The 14,145-nt window shown below is 38.6% G+C and overlaps 1 protein-coding gene across 1 annotated transcript; it reads right to left on the bottom strand.

The window, feature by feature from the left end:
- Window positions 1-5,076: 5,076 nt before the first annotated feature.
- On the bottom strand, window positions 5,077-6,177 carry LOC115742726 (carboxylesterase 1-like). Its single transcript, XM_030677178.2, has one exon. The coding sequence runs from the start codon at window positions 6,105-6,107 to the stop codon at window positions 5,088-5,090; it is 1,020 nt and encodes a 339-aa protein (XP_030533038.1). The 5' UTR covers window positions 6,108-6,177; the 3' UTR covers window positions 5,077-5,087.
- Window positions 6,178-14,145: the final 7,968 nt, after the last annotated feature.

Below are 14,145 nucleotides of genomic sequence, written 5' to 3'. Positions count from 1 at the left end.
TGATTACATCATGCGAATGGTTATGTAATACCAGATGCGACGAGCTACGTTCGCGGATCAAGTAAGAGAAGAGTGGAAAATCGAGCAACTCGATCGGATGTTTCATATACTTTATGCTCTAAAAAAAGATAAGAATTCTAGCCCGCGTGGCCCGTCCCGCAGGTACAAATCTGTTCCTTGGTGTATGGCGGATTGATATAAAGTATGCTTTCAGTGGAGCTCTTCAATTACAATACTCCAGATGTGGCGTGTAGAACGACGTCACATGCTCCCACATTCCCCCACGACAAGAAGTCGAATTTCAATTTGTGGCCTTTAGACTCCCCCCCAAAAAAAAAGAAAAAAATTTGTCGCCAAGTTTTTAAAAAAGCCTAATTTCGGCTAATTTCACATGTTGTCAATCCAAAAAGCTTCTCGACAAAAAAAAAAAATCCAAAAAAATTATTTTAAAATGAGGAGACAAATACAAGTAATTTGTCAATTTGAGCTTTATTTGTTTTGCAAAAAATAAATGACTTAAAAAATTTTTTCAAAAAAATGATTTTTGTTTTATATCATGCCATCTATTAGTTTTGATAGATTATTCTAATTACGTTATATAGGGGATTTTTTCACAACTCTCTCATCACAAGAATCTTTTTTTAATCTTATTTTATAGAAGCGAATTTATCCGCCTAAAATAGACTTATTTTGGTCATCTATGCTCTTATACATAAGGAGGGAAAATTGTCAAAAGTCCCAAATCTATTGCTCTTTTAACGATTTAGTCGTAAATCTTTTAATTTTTTCAATTCAATCCTAAACCTTTTTATATTTGTGTCAATTCAGCCTTAAACTATTTTTTTTATGACGATTCGGTCCTAAATCTTTTGTATTTATGCAATTCAGTCCATTTACCCAACTTTGATTGGCCTGTGTTGGCGTGGATGTCAACCGGTGCCGACGTAGATAATTTTTAATATTTTGTTAATATTTTATTTTCTTTAATATTTTATTCCCTTTCTTATTCCTCCAGCTAGTCATTGGCAGCCACCGACTAGAGGCCAAGACTAGCAAGGGCAAGCTTCGTTTAGCCACGGTGAGATCGACCTCGACATGGCTAGGCGACCTCGTCTAGGCTAGGTCCGGGAGAGGATGACCTCGCCTAGCACCGGCGAGGGCAAGCTTTGCTCGAGGTCGGCGAGGTTGACCTCTCCGGTCCTAGCCTCTGGCTGTTCAGTGGCGACGACCAACTGGAGGAAGAAGAAGTGGAAAAAACATAAAGAGAAAAAAATGAAAAATAATTTGAAATTTATTAAAATATTATTAAAAATTGCCCATGTTGGCATCGGTCAGTCAAAGTCTGCCTAATAGAGTGAATTAATACAAACACAAAAGATTTCAGATTAAATTAGCAAAAGTGCAATAGGTTTATGATTTTTTTGATAATTTTTTTGTAGGCAAGGTGAGAGATTCCTACTTTTAGAGCTGCCTCCTTTTATTTTTCCTTTAAATATCCTATTATCTAATTAGGATACATCAACCGTGGACAAAATTGGAAGTTCAGAAGATTCTAAAAGACTCCATATGGTTGGCACTTATCTTGTTAGTTCTATCTCTCGATCTCTTTTCATTCTCCTATCATCATTGCTTTTCAACTCCGCATAATAAATCTCACATGATCTAAGAGATCTATGAATCAAATAATAATCTTCAACAATTTGATGATTTTACCTTGCAAATACGCTCAACTTTGACCGTGCTGGAATTTTAGTACAAAACTTATGATCTGGCGCCTTCGACTGACATGACAAACATCTAGGGAATGATAGGATTACACATGATTTTTGGGTTGTGATATTGATCACATGTGCACACGAAAATTCCTCATGACTTCAAATTTTTAGACCCTAGGGTGGAGTCTCTCTCCAAATTTTTTTTTTTTTGGCACGGTTGAATGTGAAAAGAAAAGGGTGTTGCATGTTATAAGACCAAGTTGTACCTTAGCCAATATTGGGTGGTCCGTAGCGGAAAAGAGCTTCTCCTAGAAAATTAAGGCCAAGGATGCCTCCAAAAGAGGAAAACCTGGCCCCGATGGAAATAAATTAAGATGCACCGAAAAGACAGCTGGAGAGGACAAGAGTATTTAAATTTCGAGCTTAGTGGAAAAAAGTAAGTTTCAAAGAAGGTCAAGGAAGTAGATTTTTCCAATGTAAATGCGGCCAAAACCAAGGGGCAAGGGAACTATTGATCTTGGGCTCTCCTCATTCTAGAGGTTTGTAGTGGAGTTTCCCGAAGAGCAAGGAAGTTTAATGGAGAGAGACTGTATGTATATAAAAAGTATACAAAATCTATCGTCAAGCGATGTGAAAAAATATTTCAAAATTCTCTTCCACGTGCAAACTAAGTTAGGAGATATGTAGCATCGACACAACACGCGTCATTAAAAAAGAAATAGATAATTTCGACATGTTTTATATTGAATGTGTGTGTGTGTGTATGTGTATATATATATATATATATATATGAATAATTATCACTTTTACGAGTATTTGAATCAAATTAATTTCATTTCCTTGTTTTGAATTGACAAATTCAACTACATTTCGTTGCAATAATCCATAAAACTTGCGGGGAAAAAAAAAGGCAATCTATAATATACATTCTACCATTAAATTTAACATTTAATAATAATTCAAAAATAAAAAAACAATCCACCATCAAATATAACGAGAGAGAGAGAGCCGAGAGGATGAAGGGATGCAATTAGGATTTGGGTTCGGGCAAAGTGTGCGATTAGGTGGAGTTTTCTTCAGAATAATAGATTTCTTAAATTTATATTTTTACCCCAAAAAAATAGAAAATTTTCAAAATTGACACGGGGTGTCGGAATCGCTTGTAGAAAGCCGAAAACACGTGTTCGCGGCGTTTCCAGGGCGTTGATCGGGTGTCGGAATTCCGACACACGTTGACCGAGTGTTAGAGCGTGTCGGATGTGTGTCGGGCATCCGACACGACACGGAGCCGCTCGAAAAGTGTCGGTACTACATAGGAGGAGTGGTGTGTGGAATTTGAACATGACATGTGGAATTCGACCGACAAGGTTGGACGTGCATACAGAAAAGGGATACGATTGGCTTTGATACGGTGTTAAAAATTATAATAAAAAAAAATCTTAAGCTATTGGGTGGAGCGAGAAATCATGTATATATATAAAAAAAACATATAAGATCCATTTTTAAGCAATGCGGGGATAATATTTCAATGAGAGAATGAGCATTGTTCTATCTCTTCTCTGAAATATTACTTTCTTTTACACATTCGGATGAAATTTAGAACAAATATGAACATTCACCTCGGCTTAGACTTTTGTATGGAAAATCTAAAATTCGAAAACGATCATTTTCTTTGGGTTTCTCTCTTCGTGTTAGAAATTGGGATAAGATATATTTTAGGACATGTCACGTCACGACTTCAACATGGGGAAATAAGGATGAAATAAAATGTGGATCATCAGATGTGTCATGCTCGGTGACTCAAATTAAAAAATAAAATAAAATTAGTAACCAAACTTGGTAACGTCACCAGCGGGCCGGGTTGCCTCCAAGCCCATGGGCCAAAACCACTACCATCCATCCAACTTCCAATATCCGACCAATGAAAAAAAAAAAAAAATCTAAGTTGGCTAATTTAACTGCCAAAGAAGAGTTTCTTTCTTCCTTTTTTTTTTTAAATCAAAATAGGACATCTTTTATTCACATGAAAGAGATAAGATTGCCTATGATTTTTGACCTTCAAAGAATAAGGGAGAACCAAGTGCAGCGCCTTGGCAGCGTCGTCGTACACCATGGGGAGCCGGCGCTCCGGGGCGAGGCGGTATTCCACCGACACGACAACAGCAGGGAGCTCACTCACCAGGGTGACGCAAAACTCGTATTCCATACCAGTCCAATGTGAATACAATTCATGTGGGATTATTACTATTAAAATGTCCCTCAATATGCAAGTCCAACGAATAATATTTTTGTTTGGTGGTCGGAGTTGAATCCTAATTTTCTATGGAATGAATAACTAAATAGGTTATCAAAATTTTGGTATAAACAAAATTCAACACTCTTCCTCGATGCATTTTCGGCCCAACCATGCTTCTCGTACACCTCGAACTTGACTGGAAGTTCTTCTTGGTAGTGTATCCCATGGCTTTTTAGCGGTCTTCGCTCCGACAACCCTCGTATCCTTCATCAGTCGCTCCGCCGACGACACTTGCATCTTCCTTCAGAAGAGCATATCTTTTCCCAACGATGTCTTATATGATTTGGTCCATCAAAATGCTCCGATAATCATAGTTGGTCCCATCAAAAGTGGAGATGGGTGGTTTTTGGGAGGCAACTTTGGTCATAGTTTTGATGTTGGAAATCTCGTTCGATGACTTTAGTAGAAGTCGGTCAAGACAAACGCCCAATTCTAACCGAAGGAGGCTTTGGTTCTCTGGCTCTAGCTCTAGCTCTAGCTCTAATTTTAGTAGAGGACGGTTGGGACGTACACCCCCCTCCAAAAAATAAAAGGGACATGTATTACAAGATTTGACACTCCTTCTTGATTCATTTTCTCAATAATCCGAGGATGCTTCGTGTGTCTTCACTTGACCGAAGGTCTTCTTGAAATGCATCCCATGCCTTTTTAGAGGTTTTTGCTCCATTTTTATGATATTCCAAATATGCTTCACACATCTCGAATTTGGGTGTTCTAAAATTTAGACTTCCGATTGTGTTTGTGTAAGACTTTCAATTGCTTGGCAAGAAAAATCCCATGGTAAATGCTAGGAATCCAAATATCAATTGATAAAGTGACTTAGAAATGGATATTTTGAGCAAAGGGATTATGTTTAATGAACAAGTACCGAACAAGATTGGATAGGTCACGGTATATGCTACAATATCAATAAATCGTAGTGTCCTTGTCATCATATAAACCATCGACTGGAACTAAAGAGAGTGCCAATCAACTTCAAAAACTTTTCAACGATACAACGCACAGATGATTAAATAAAGAAAGACGAAGCATTAATTCTCGAGGGAAATAAAAAGTAGTGGAGGAGCGAGAAACCGTCAAGTCGTCGACAGGAAAGCCTTTAATGTTTGGACCAGAGGCTTGCTCTTGTCCGGTTCCGTGACCTCAATCCCATGATGTCCACCCTCCCTGAAATCCCTCACCACGATCGCTCCCTTCTCTTGCAGTATTTGCGCTAACGCCACCTGTCGATCGATCAGCGGGTCTCCATCGCAGCCGGTGACCAGTAGCCTCCACCCCAGCGACCTCATCTTATCCACCCAATCCGAGAGCTTGGAGCCGCCGTCCACCGTTGGATTACAGTACGCGTGGTCCCGCGTCGCCCCAAGCGGCAGCGACAGCTCCCACATGAAATCGTTGACCGCCAGCGGCAGCGACAGGTCGTTCGCCAGCCTCAGCTCTGACGGCGTCCGCTGGGTGCCCCCGAAGTAGGGGTGGTGCAGTATCAGCCCTCGGATCTTCAACGGCTTGAGGTCGCCGTGCGACGCGGATGCACGTAGCCCTGCATGGAAGGCCAAGTTGCCGCCCGAGCTGGTGCCCATGAGATAGCACGCGGAGAGATCGGCGTGGCCCGCGAGCCACTCGTCTCGGGCGGTTTTAACCCAGTGCAGCGCCTCCACAGCGTCGTCGTACGCCGCAGGGAGCCGATGCTCCGGGGCAAGGCGATACTCCACCGACACAACAACAGCGGAGAGCTCGCGCGCCAGAGTGACACAGAACTCGTGGAATAAAGTGGAAGCCGCGCTGCAGAGGATGAATCCCCCGCCGTGGTAGTAAACGATGAGGGGGAGTTTCTCCTCCGAGAACGACGGTGACCGGTGGGGTAGGAAGATCCTGGCCCAGGTGTTGTGGGAAGGGTTGATCGGGAGGTCCTTGGAGAGGACTGGACTGGTGGGCGAGGTGGGATTGGGCGCGGCGGAGGTGACAGGTATGATGCGGCGGTCGCGGTTGAGGGTGCCATCGGGATTGAGGGTGACCTGGAGATGCTCCAAGGGGTTGACCGTGAGATTGGAGGATGCAGTTTCGGTTGACATGGTGTTAAGCACAGAGCACTTCATTGGAGGGGACAACTGGAAAAGGTCAGGGGACTCTTATATTTTCTCCGGGCGTGGCTGGTAACGTGTGCGATTGGGTCCTGGCGGGCGGCTGAACTTGTCGAACGCAATGACGTTTTCTCATTTTTCAAGAGTTGTTTTTTTTTGGGTCAAACATTTTTCAAGAGTTGAAAAAAGCAGATAAAAGCGGTCTAATAACGTGCAGATAAAATGTCGTCGACAAGAAAGCCTTTAATTTGGTTTTTGGTTAAACACGAAAGTGTTTTAGTAATACAGGTCTAGTCGATTTCCAAGACTAGATTTGAGAAAATTACAAAAAAAAAATCATAAGTCTATTGCGGTTATACCAATTCAGTCTCAAATATTTTAATTTGGCTAAGTTAGTTCTAAACCTTTTGACAATTTGTCAATACAGTTTATTCGGTCAATTTTGACCGAAAATAGCCGAGGTGAGCGTCGGCCGTCTTATATGACATCTCCGGTATTGAAGTGGACAATTTTATCAATAATTTGACTTTTTTTGAATTTTTAATTTTACACAATTTATTTATTTAATATTTTATTAATTTTTTATTGTGGCCAGCGAGGACCTGAGAACCCTTGTTGGATGGTCGCAGCCTCGTCTAGCCCTCATTGATCAATGCCTAAGACCAGCCACTAACAAGAAAGAAAGAAAAAAAAACAGAAAGAAGAAAAAGGAAAAAATTTAAAAAAATCGAAAAATTGAAAAATTTCAAAAGATTGCCCATGTCAGCCTCAACCATGCCATATAAGACAGCGAACACTAACTTGACCACCATGTTAGCGTTTTTCAGTCAAAATTGATCAAAATGAGTATATTGGTAAATTATCAAAAGATTTGAAACTAAATATACAATTGAAAGATTTATGAATGAATTTGCACAAGTGCGATACATTTATGTTTTTTTTTTTTGTGGTAATTTTCCCGTGGTTTATTGCATTGAAATGGGTTAATTTGAGTCAGAATATTTTCGACCCGATCCAACAGGTCTAGGAAAGAAGAGACAAATATACTATTATTGAATTCATAGACTATGAATCTAAGAGAGAAACGATGAAGTGAGGGAAAGTTATGACCTGGCTAGTAGGTCCTCTGCTAAGCAGTAGAAGAACACCAGAAATCTCAAATTTCATGTACGACGCTCACTTTGGTGTTTTTTTTTTTTTTATCACCGAAGTATCAATTTTTTTGAAAAATGATTATTTGAGCGCCAACTCCGTTGAGTTTCGTCAAAAATCTTATGTGGCATCTACATGGCTCGCCAAAAAATTCCAGTCAGCAATAAGTTAAAAAAGATTAAAATACTAAAAAATAAGCTGAAAACTAAAAAATGGACCACAAAAAAAGAAACAACAGGGGTGCAGCGGCAAGGGCTTGCACCGCCCTATAAAAATTAGTATTATATAAACCATATTAGTTATTAAACAAGATAGCAAATCTTAATCCAATGGCAATATAAATAAGTTTTCCAAGAAAAGTCCGTATTCTATACGGTAAGATCGAAAGCAAAATAATAATAATAATAAATAAAATAAAGTAGAGCCGTCTATAAAAATCGAGTAAATAAAAAGATTTCATGTATAACGTCCATCTATATACATGGCCAAAACAGGTAGTAGTCATTTTCAGAGAGATATTGCTTAGTAAGCCATCAACCATATCGAGCAGATTATCGGCTTACTAATTATATAATGTTATGTTTGACCCAAAAAAAAAATTATACAATGTTACGGAATTTTTTCCAACCGGGTTATGGCTGGCATAGGGCTTGGCCAACAGGAGGTTTGGCATGTTGGAGATCGGCATTGGCTATTTTTTTTTAACAATGCGAACATGGAGAAAAGAGAAGTAGAGGCAGTTAAGCCACAATCCTAGACTCTCAAGACTTTAAATTCATGAGCAGGAACTCGGCACTAGTAGTTGGCATACACATGGCAGGAGTGGTTGGCACACCCATGGCTAACGTGGCCGGCACGATGCCGAACTGGTCCTATGTTCGATTATTTATTGAATCATAAAAACCCACTTTACGATGATATCTTTCTTCTCTATGGGATAGAATGTCAATTGCAACGATTCGATAAGACGTAGATAAACTAGAACCCCCTAGAAACGTATACGAAGTTTTCTCCTTGTATGGCCTAAGAAAAACTTATAAAAATTGATAAAACATAAGAAAAACTAAAATTAAATAAACTTGATAAGTAGCTCAAATGACAACTAGAAAACCTAAATCGAAGAAAAGTTGGTAATCACACTTATTAAGGTTGATAAGTTCTAAAAAGAAATGATAAATTTGAAGTGTTACCGAGGAATGCGACTAAAAGTTTGTAAACGACAAGAAATATTGACAAATAGAAAGAACCAAATAAATTTCATGAGTAACTCAAATGAGAGTTGGGAATCCAAATCTAATTGGTAATTCAATATGACAGGAAGGTAATTTCATGAGTACCTCAGTAGGTAGGTCGCTCTAATCTAGGAAGGTAATTTCATGTAAGAGTTAGTAAATTCAAATTGCTATGCGAATAAATTTGGAAAGTTATTACAAAAAATTTGTAATTTGCAAATTATAGGAAAGTTCATGTTTCATAAATGGAAATGCTTCCTTGACAAGATTGTCATAACGGTATAATCTCAACCGTGGATTCACTCACCATCTCCGCATGTATTGCATAAAGGATTCATTGATTAGAGATCATGTAGTCAGAAATAACCGACAGATCTGTCAGACTGTCAAGCTAGCAGCTTCTTTTCCTAAAAGTGACAGTAAACTAGAAAGAACATCACTGCTCTTTTGTTTTTACAAATAGTTTTTTGATACTCACCAACACTAATTAAAATTTACTAGCACGAAAAAAATCTTATTCTTAGGCACGACATGATAAAGTTTTGCTTGTCCTTTGCCTAGTCAATCAAGAACCAAATTCATGTCGCGTGATCTACATAAATCTCACGGCTTCATTCTCGAAGATCACCCTCAAGTCATGTTTATAGTACTCTCTATCTTCACTCACAAGTCCTACTTTATGCCGAAGAAAGTGGGGATACGAAAATGATGAAAAAATACTAAAAAAATATTATTAAATATTATCCATGTCGATACCGACTATATCGGGTAAGATAGCAAGCATCAACGTCAACAATTTTCAGCCAAAATTGGCTAAATGTACTCAATTAACAAACTGTGAAAATATTTAAAACTCAATTGACAAAATTAAAAGGTTTATGACTGAAGTAGAAAAAATGCAATGAATTTAGAATTTTTTGACCAAGTTTTTAAGAAAACCTAATTTCAGCTAATTTCACATGATGTCAATCCAAAAGCTTTTCAACAAAAAAAAAAATCCAAAAAACTTATTTTAAAATGAGGAGACAAATACAAGTAATTTGTTAATTTAAGCTATGTTTGTTTCGTAAAAAATAAATGATTTGAAATTTTTTTTCACAAAAATGATTTTTGTTTTATATCATGCCATCTATTAGTTTCGATAGAATATTCTAATTACGTTATATAAGGGAATTTTTCACCACTCTCTCGCCACGAGAATCTTTTTTTAATCTAATTTTATAGACTCAAATTTATCTACCTAAAATAGACTTATTTTGGTCATTATGCTCTTATATATAAGGAGGGAAAATTGTCAAAAGTCCCAAACCTATTGTTTTTTTATCAATTTAGTCGTAAACTTTTTAATTTTTTCAATTCAATCCTAGCCTTTTTGTATTTGTGCCAATTCAGCTTTAAACATTTTTTTTTGTGACAATTCAGTCCTAAATCTTTTACATTTATGTCAATTCAGTCTATTCGGCCAACTTTGATTGGCCAATGCTTACGCAGATACCAACCGGCACCGACATAGATAATTGTTAATAATTTTTAATATATTTCTTTTCTATTTTATTCCCTTTCTTATTCCTCCAGCCAATCGTTGGCGCCGATCGACCGCAGGCTAGGAGCGGCGAGGGCAAGCTTCGTCTAGCCACGGCGAGATCAGCCTTGACATGGCTAGGCGACCTTATCTAGGCTAGATCCGGACGAGACCAACCTCGCCTAGCGCCGGCGGGGGCAAGCTTTGCTCGAGGCCAACGAGGTCGACCTCTCCGACCCTAGCCCTTGGCCGATCAATGGCGGCGACCAACTAGAGGAAGAAGAAATTGAAAAAACGGAAAGAGGAAAAAATAAAAAATAATTTGAAAATTATTAAAATGTTATTAAAAATTGCCCATGTTGGTATCGGCCGACCAAAGTTGGCCTAATAGAGTGAATTGGCACAAATGCAAAAGGTTTAGGGTTGAATTGATAAAAGTGCAATAGATTTATGATTTTTTTTATAATTTTTTCTAGATAAGGTGAGAGATTTCTACTTTTAGAACTGCCTCCTTTTATTTTTCGTTTAAATATCCTATTATCTAATAAGGATACATCAACCGCGGACAAAATTGCAAGTTCGGAAGATTCTAAAAGACTCCATATGGTTGGCACTTAGTTTGTTAGTTCTATCTGTCGATCTCTTTTCATTCTCCTATCATCATTGCTTTTCAACTCCGCATAATAAATCTCACATGATCTAAGAGATCTATGAATCAAATAATAATCTTCAACAATTTGACGATTTAGCTTGCAAATATGCTCAACTTTGACCGTGCTGGAATTTTAGAACAAAACTTATGATCTGATGTAGTCGACTGATGGAAAACATCCATGGAATGATAGGATCACATATGATTTTTGGGTCATGAAAGTATGTAGAGGCAATCAAAGATATGTATGATATTACTACATGTGTGAAGGCTTGTAATGGCACATCAAATTATTTTCCAATCACAATAGGCTTACACCCAGGTTCCGCTTTGAGTTTTATCTTTTTGCCCTAATTATGGATGAGCTAACAAAAGATATCCAAGATGAGGTACCGAGGTATATGCCATTTGCAGATGCTATTGTGCTTATTGATGAGACCAGGGTTGTGATTGGCGCTAAATTAGAATTATGGAGAAGCACGTTGGAGTCTAAAAGATTTACGTTAAGTTGAAGTAAGACTGAATACATGAAGTGTGAGTTCGACATAGCAAGAGGAGGAGATCAAGAATCTGTGAATATGCTTGGACATGAAGTATCCAAGAAAGATGCTTTTAGATATCTAGGATCAATATTGCAAAAGGGGGGAGAGATTGATGAGGATGTAAGCCATAGAATTAGAGCAGATTGGGTGAAATGGCGCGAGTGCATCGAGTTTTTGTGTGATCGCAAAATTCCTCTTAGGCTAAAAGGAAAATTTTATAGAATAGCAATAAGGCCTGCTATATTATACGGAGCTGAATGTTAGTTAGCATAGAGGCAACATGAGCATAAAATGGGAGTAGCGGAAATGATGATGTTAAGGTGGATGTGTGGTCATACAAGGATGGATAAGATAAGAAATGAAGATAATCTATGAAAAATTGGAGTAATACCGATGGCAAAAAAAATGTGAGAACATAGATTGAGATAATTTGGACATATTCTTTGAAGATCCCTAAATGCTCCGGTAAGAAGAAAAGTTTATTACAGAGAGTATGATATAAAGAAAGAAAGAGGTCGGCCGAAATTTACTTAGGAGAAAGTAGTAAAACATGATTTAATGAAGTGAGAAATAGATTGGCGTACAGTTTATCTTAGGACGGAGTAAAGGAAAACTATTAACATTATGAAGGGGCAGAATTCTTATGTTTCAGACTGTCCTTTTTAATCTTTTTTCCCTATATATATTTTTATATAATTATTTCTTTTCCCTCAATCGATCTTGCTTTTATTTTATTTATTTTTAAGTTCATCGACCATCAACTCCAACTAGTTTGGAATAAATGTGATGTTGACGCGTGAATGTGGAAAGAAAAGGATGTTGCATGTTATAAGACCAAGTTGTACCTTAGCCAATATTGGGTGGTCCGTAGCGGAAAAGAGCTTCTCCTAGAAAATGAAGGTCGACTCGAGGATGCCTCCAAAAGACCTCGATGGAAATAAAGTAAGATGCACCGAAAAGACAGCTGGAGAGGACAAGAGTATTTAAATTTCGAGCTTAGTGGAAAAAAGGAGTATTCAAAGGAGGTTAAGGAAGTAGATTTTTCCAATGTCTCTGTCGCTCGCCACAAACGCGAGCAGCAAGCCATTTGCCGTCTTTGAAACGCAATGTCTCCTCTTACTGTCATTAAAAAAAACAGTGTCATGTTCAGGGCACAGAAAGAGAGGAGATGAGTGGATCAAAGACCTCATTGGCAACCCTTTTTCCAAGATCCGGCGCATCATTAGAGCGTTTCTTTCAAGATCTCGCCAACAACCTTTCCTTGGTAAGCAAGTTTGAATAGGATTTTCTTGATACGGTCGGCAAGTTTTTTGCCTGGATGAAATTGAACGGTTTGCGTCAAAAAGTGTCGGGGGGGAGGTTTGCGAGTCAAATGTAAGTTTCAGTTGGGGAATGAAGCCAGAATCCACTTCTTGTTATGCCGTTCGCTTCATTGTTGATGATGTCCGGTTTTGTTCTTGGAAACGTTGCACTCCTTTCAGCGATACAAATGTTGCTTTCTCATTCTCTCCATCATTCCATCACGGTCCCCTCCATTTTCACTTGTAAGAAAATATATTGGGATTAATCAAGATTTTTTTTAAAAAAAAAGTAGGATTCAAAGGAGGTTAAGGAAGTAGATTTTTCCAATGTAAATGCTGCCAAAAGCGAGGGGGAAGAGAACTATTGATCTTTGGCTTTACTCATTCTAGAGGTTTGTGGTAGAGTTTCCGAAGAGCGAGGAAGTTTAATGGAGAGAGACTGTATGTATATAAAAAGTATACAAAATCTATCGTCAAGTGATGTGAAAAAATATTTCAAAATTCTCTTCCACGTGCAAATTAAGTTAGGAGATATGTAACATCGACACAACACACGTAATTTAAAAAAAAAAAGATAATTTCGACACGTTGTGTATTGAATATATATTTATATATATGAATAATAATCACTTTTACGAGTATTTGAATCAAATTAATTACATTTCCTTATTTTGAATTGACAAATTCAACTACATTTCATTATAATAATCCATAAAACTTGGAGGAAAAAAAAAAAACAATCTATAATCCACATTCTACCATTAAATTTAACATTTAACAGTAAGTCAAAAAAAAAATCCATCATCAAATATAACGAAAGAGATAGCCCAGAGGATGAAGGGATGCAATTAGGATTTGGGTTCGGGCAAAGCGTGTGATTAGATGGAGTTTTCTTCGAAATAACGGGTTTTCTTAAATTTATATTTTTACCCCTAAAAAATAGAAACTTTCAAAATTGACCTAGCTTGTTGGAATCGTGTGTAGAATGTTGGACACCGGTATCGGTGGCGTGTTGATCGGGTGTTGCAATTCCGACACGCGTTGACCGCATGTCCAAGCGAGTCGGACGTATGCCGGGTGCCCAAGGAAGCACGGACACGCTCATTGGGTCTTCGCATCGGTGTCGGACACTGACGCGCAATCGGCACGCTCTGACACGAGTTTGACACGCGGTCAACGGGTGTCGGATGCTCAACACGGGGTCATGACCAGCGACACGTTGGTCACAAGCGAGTTGGTGAGGAAATCGATGGTCCCGTTAGCCGCTATGGTGGCATGATTAAATCTTGAGGGGGAAAGCGCTGGAGGGCAGAGATCAGGGGAGAAGGGGAAGCAGGCATCAGCCTCTCGGGCCAAGAGAGACAAGAGGGAGAGAGGGCTAGAGAGACGAGTATGAAAGCAAAAAGGAAGAGGAAGTGGAAGAAGGAGAAGGAGAAGGGATAAGCATACACTTGAACGCTTGAAATTACCGCGGCAGAAGAATCGTCGTGATAGACAGAAACGAGGCGAATCCAGAACCAGAAAACGAAGATTGCGAAGTCGGGGAAGGAGGCAGAGGAATGAGGTGAGGTGAAAAACCCTAAGATGAAAGGAGAGAATAGAGACAGGACACGATCCTCAGGCTCCGTTAGTGCACACCTAACTTAATTTAA

The sequence above is a fragment of the Rhodamnia argentea genome, chromosome 10, assembly GCF_020921035.1.
Source record: "Rhodamnia argentea isolate NSW1041297 chromosome 10, ASM2092103v1, whole genome shotgun sequence".
NCBI lineage: Eukaryota > Viridiplantae > Streptophyta > Magnoliopsida > Myrtales > Myrtaceae > Rhodamnia > Rhodamnia argentea.
Note: the sequence above shows the minus strand (reverse complement) of the source record. Positions and strands in the feature narration are given on the sequence as shown.

Coding starts and splice junctions, on each gene's coding strand:
- LOC115742726 (XM_030677178.2), bottom strand. CDS start 6,107: ATGAAGTGCTCTGTGCTTAACACCATGTCAACCGAAACTGCATCCTCC.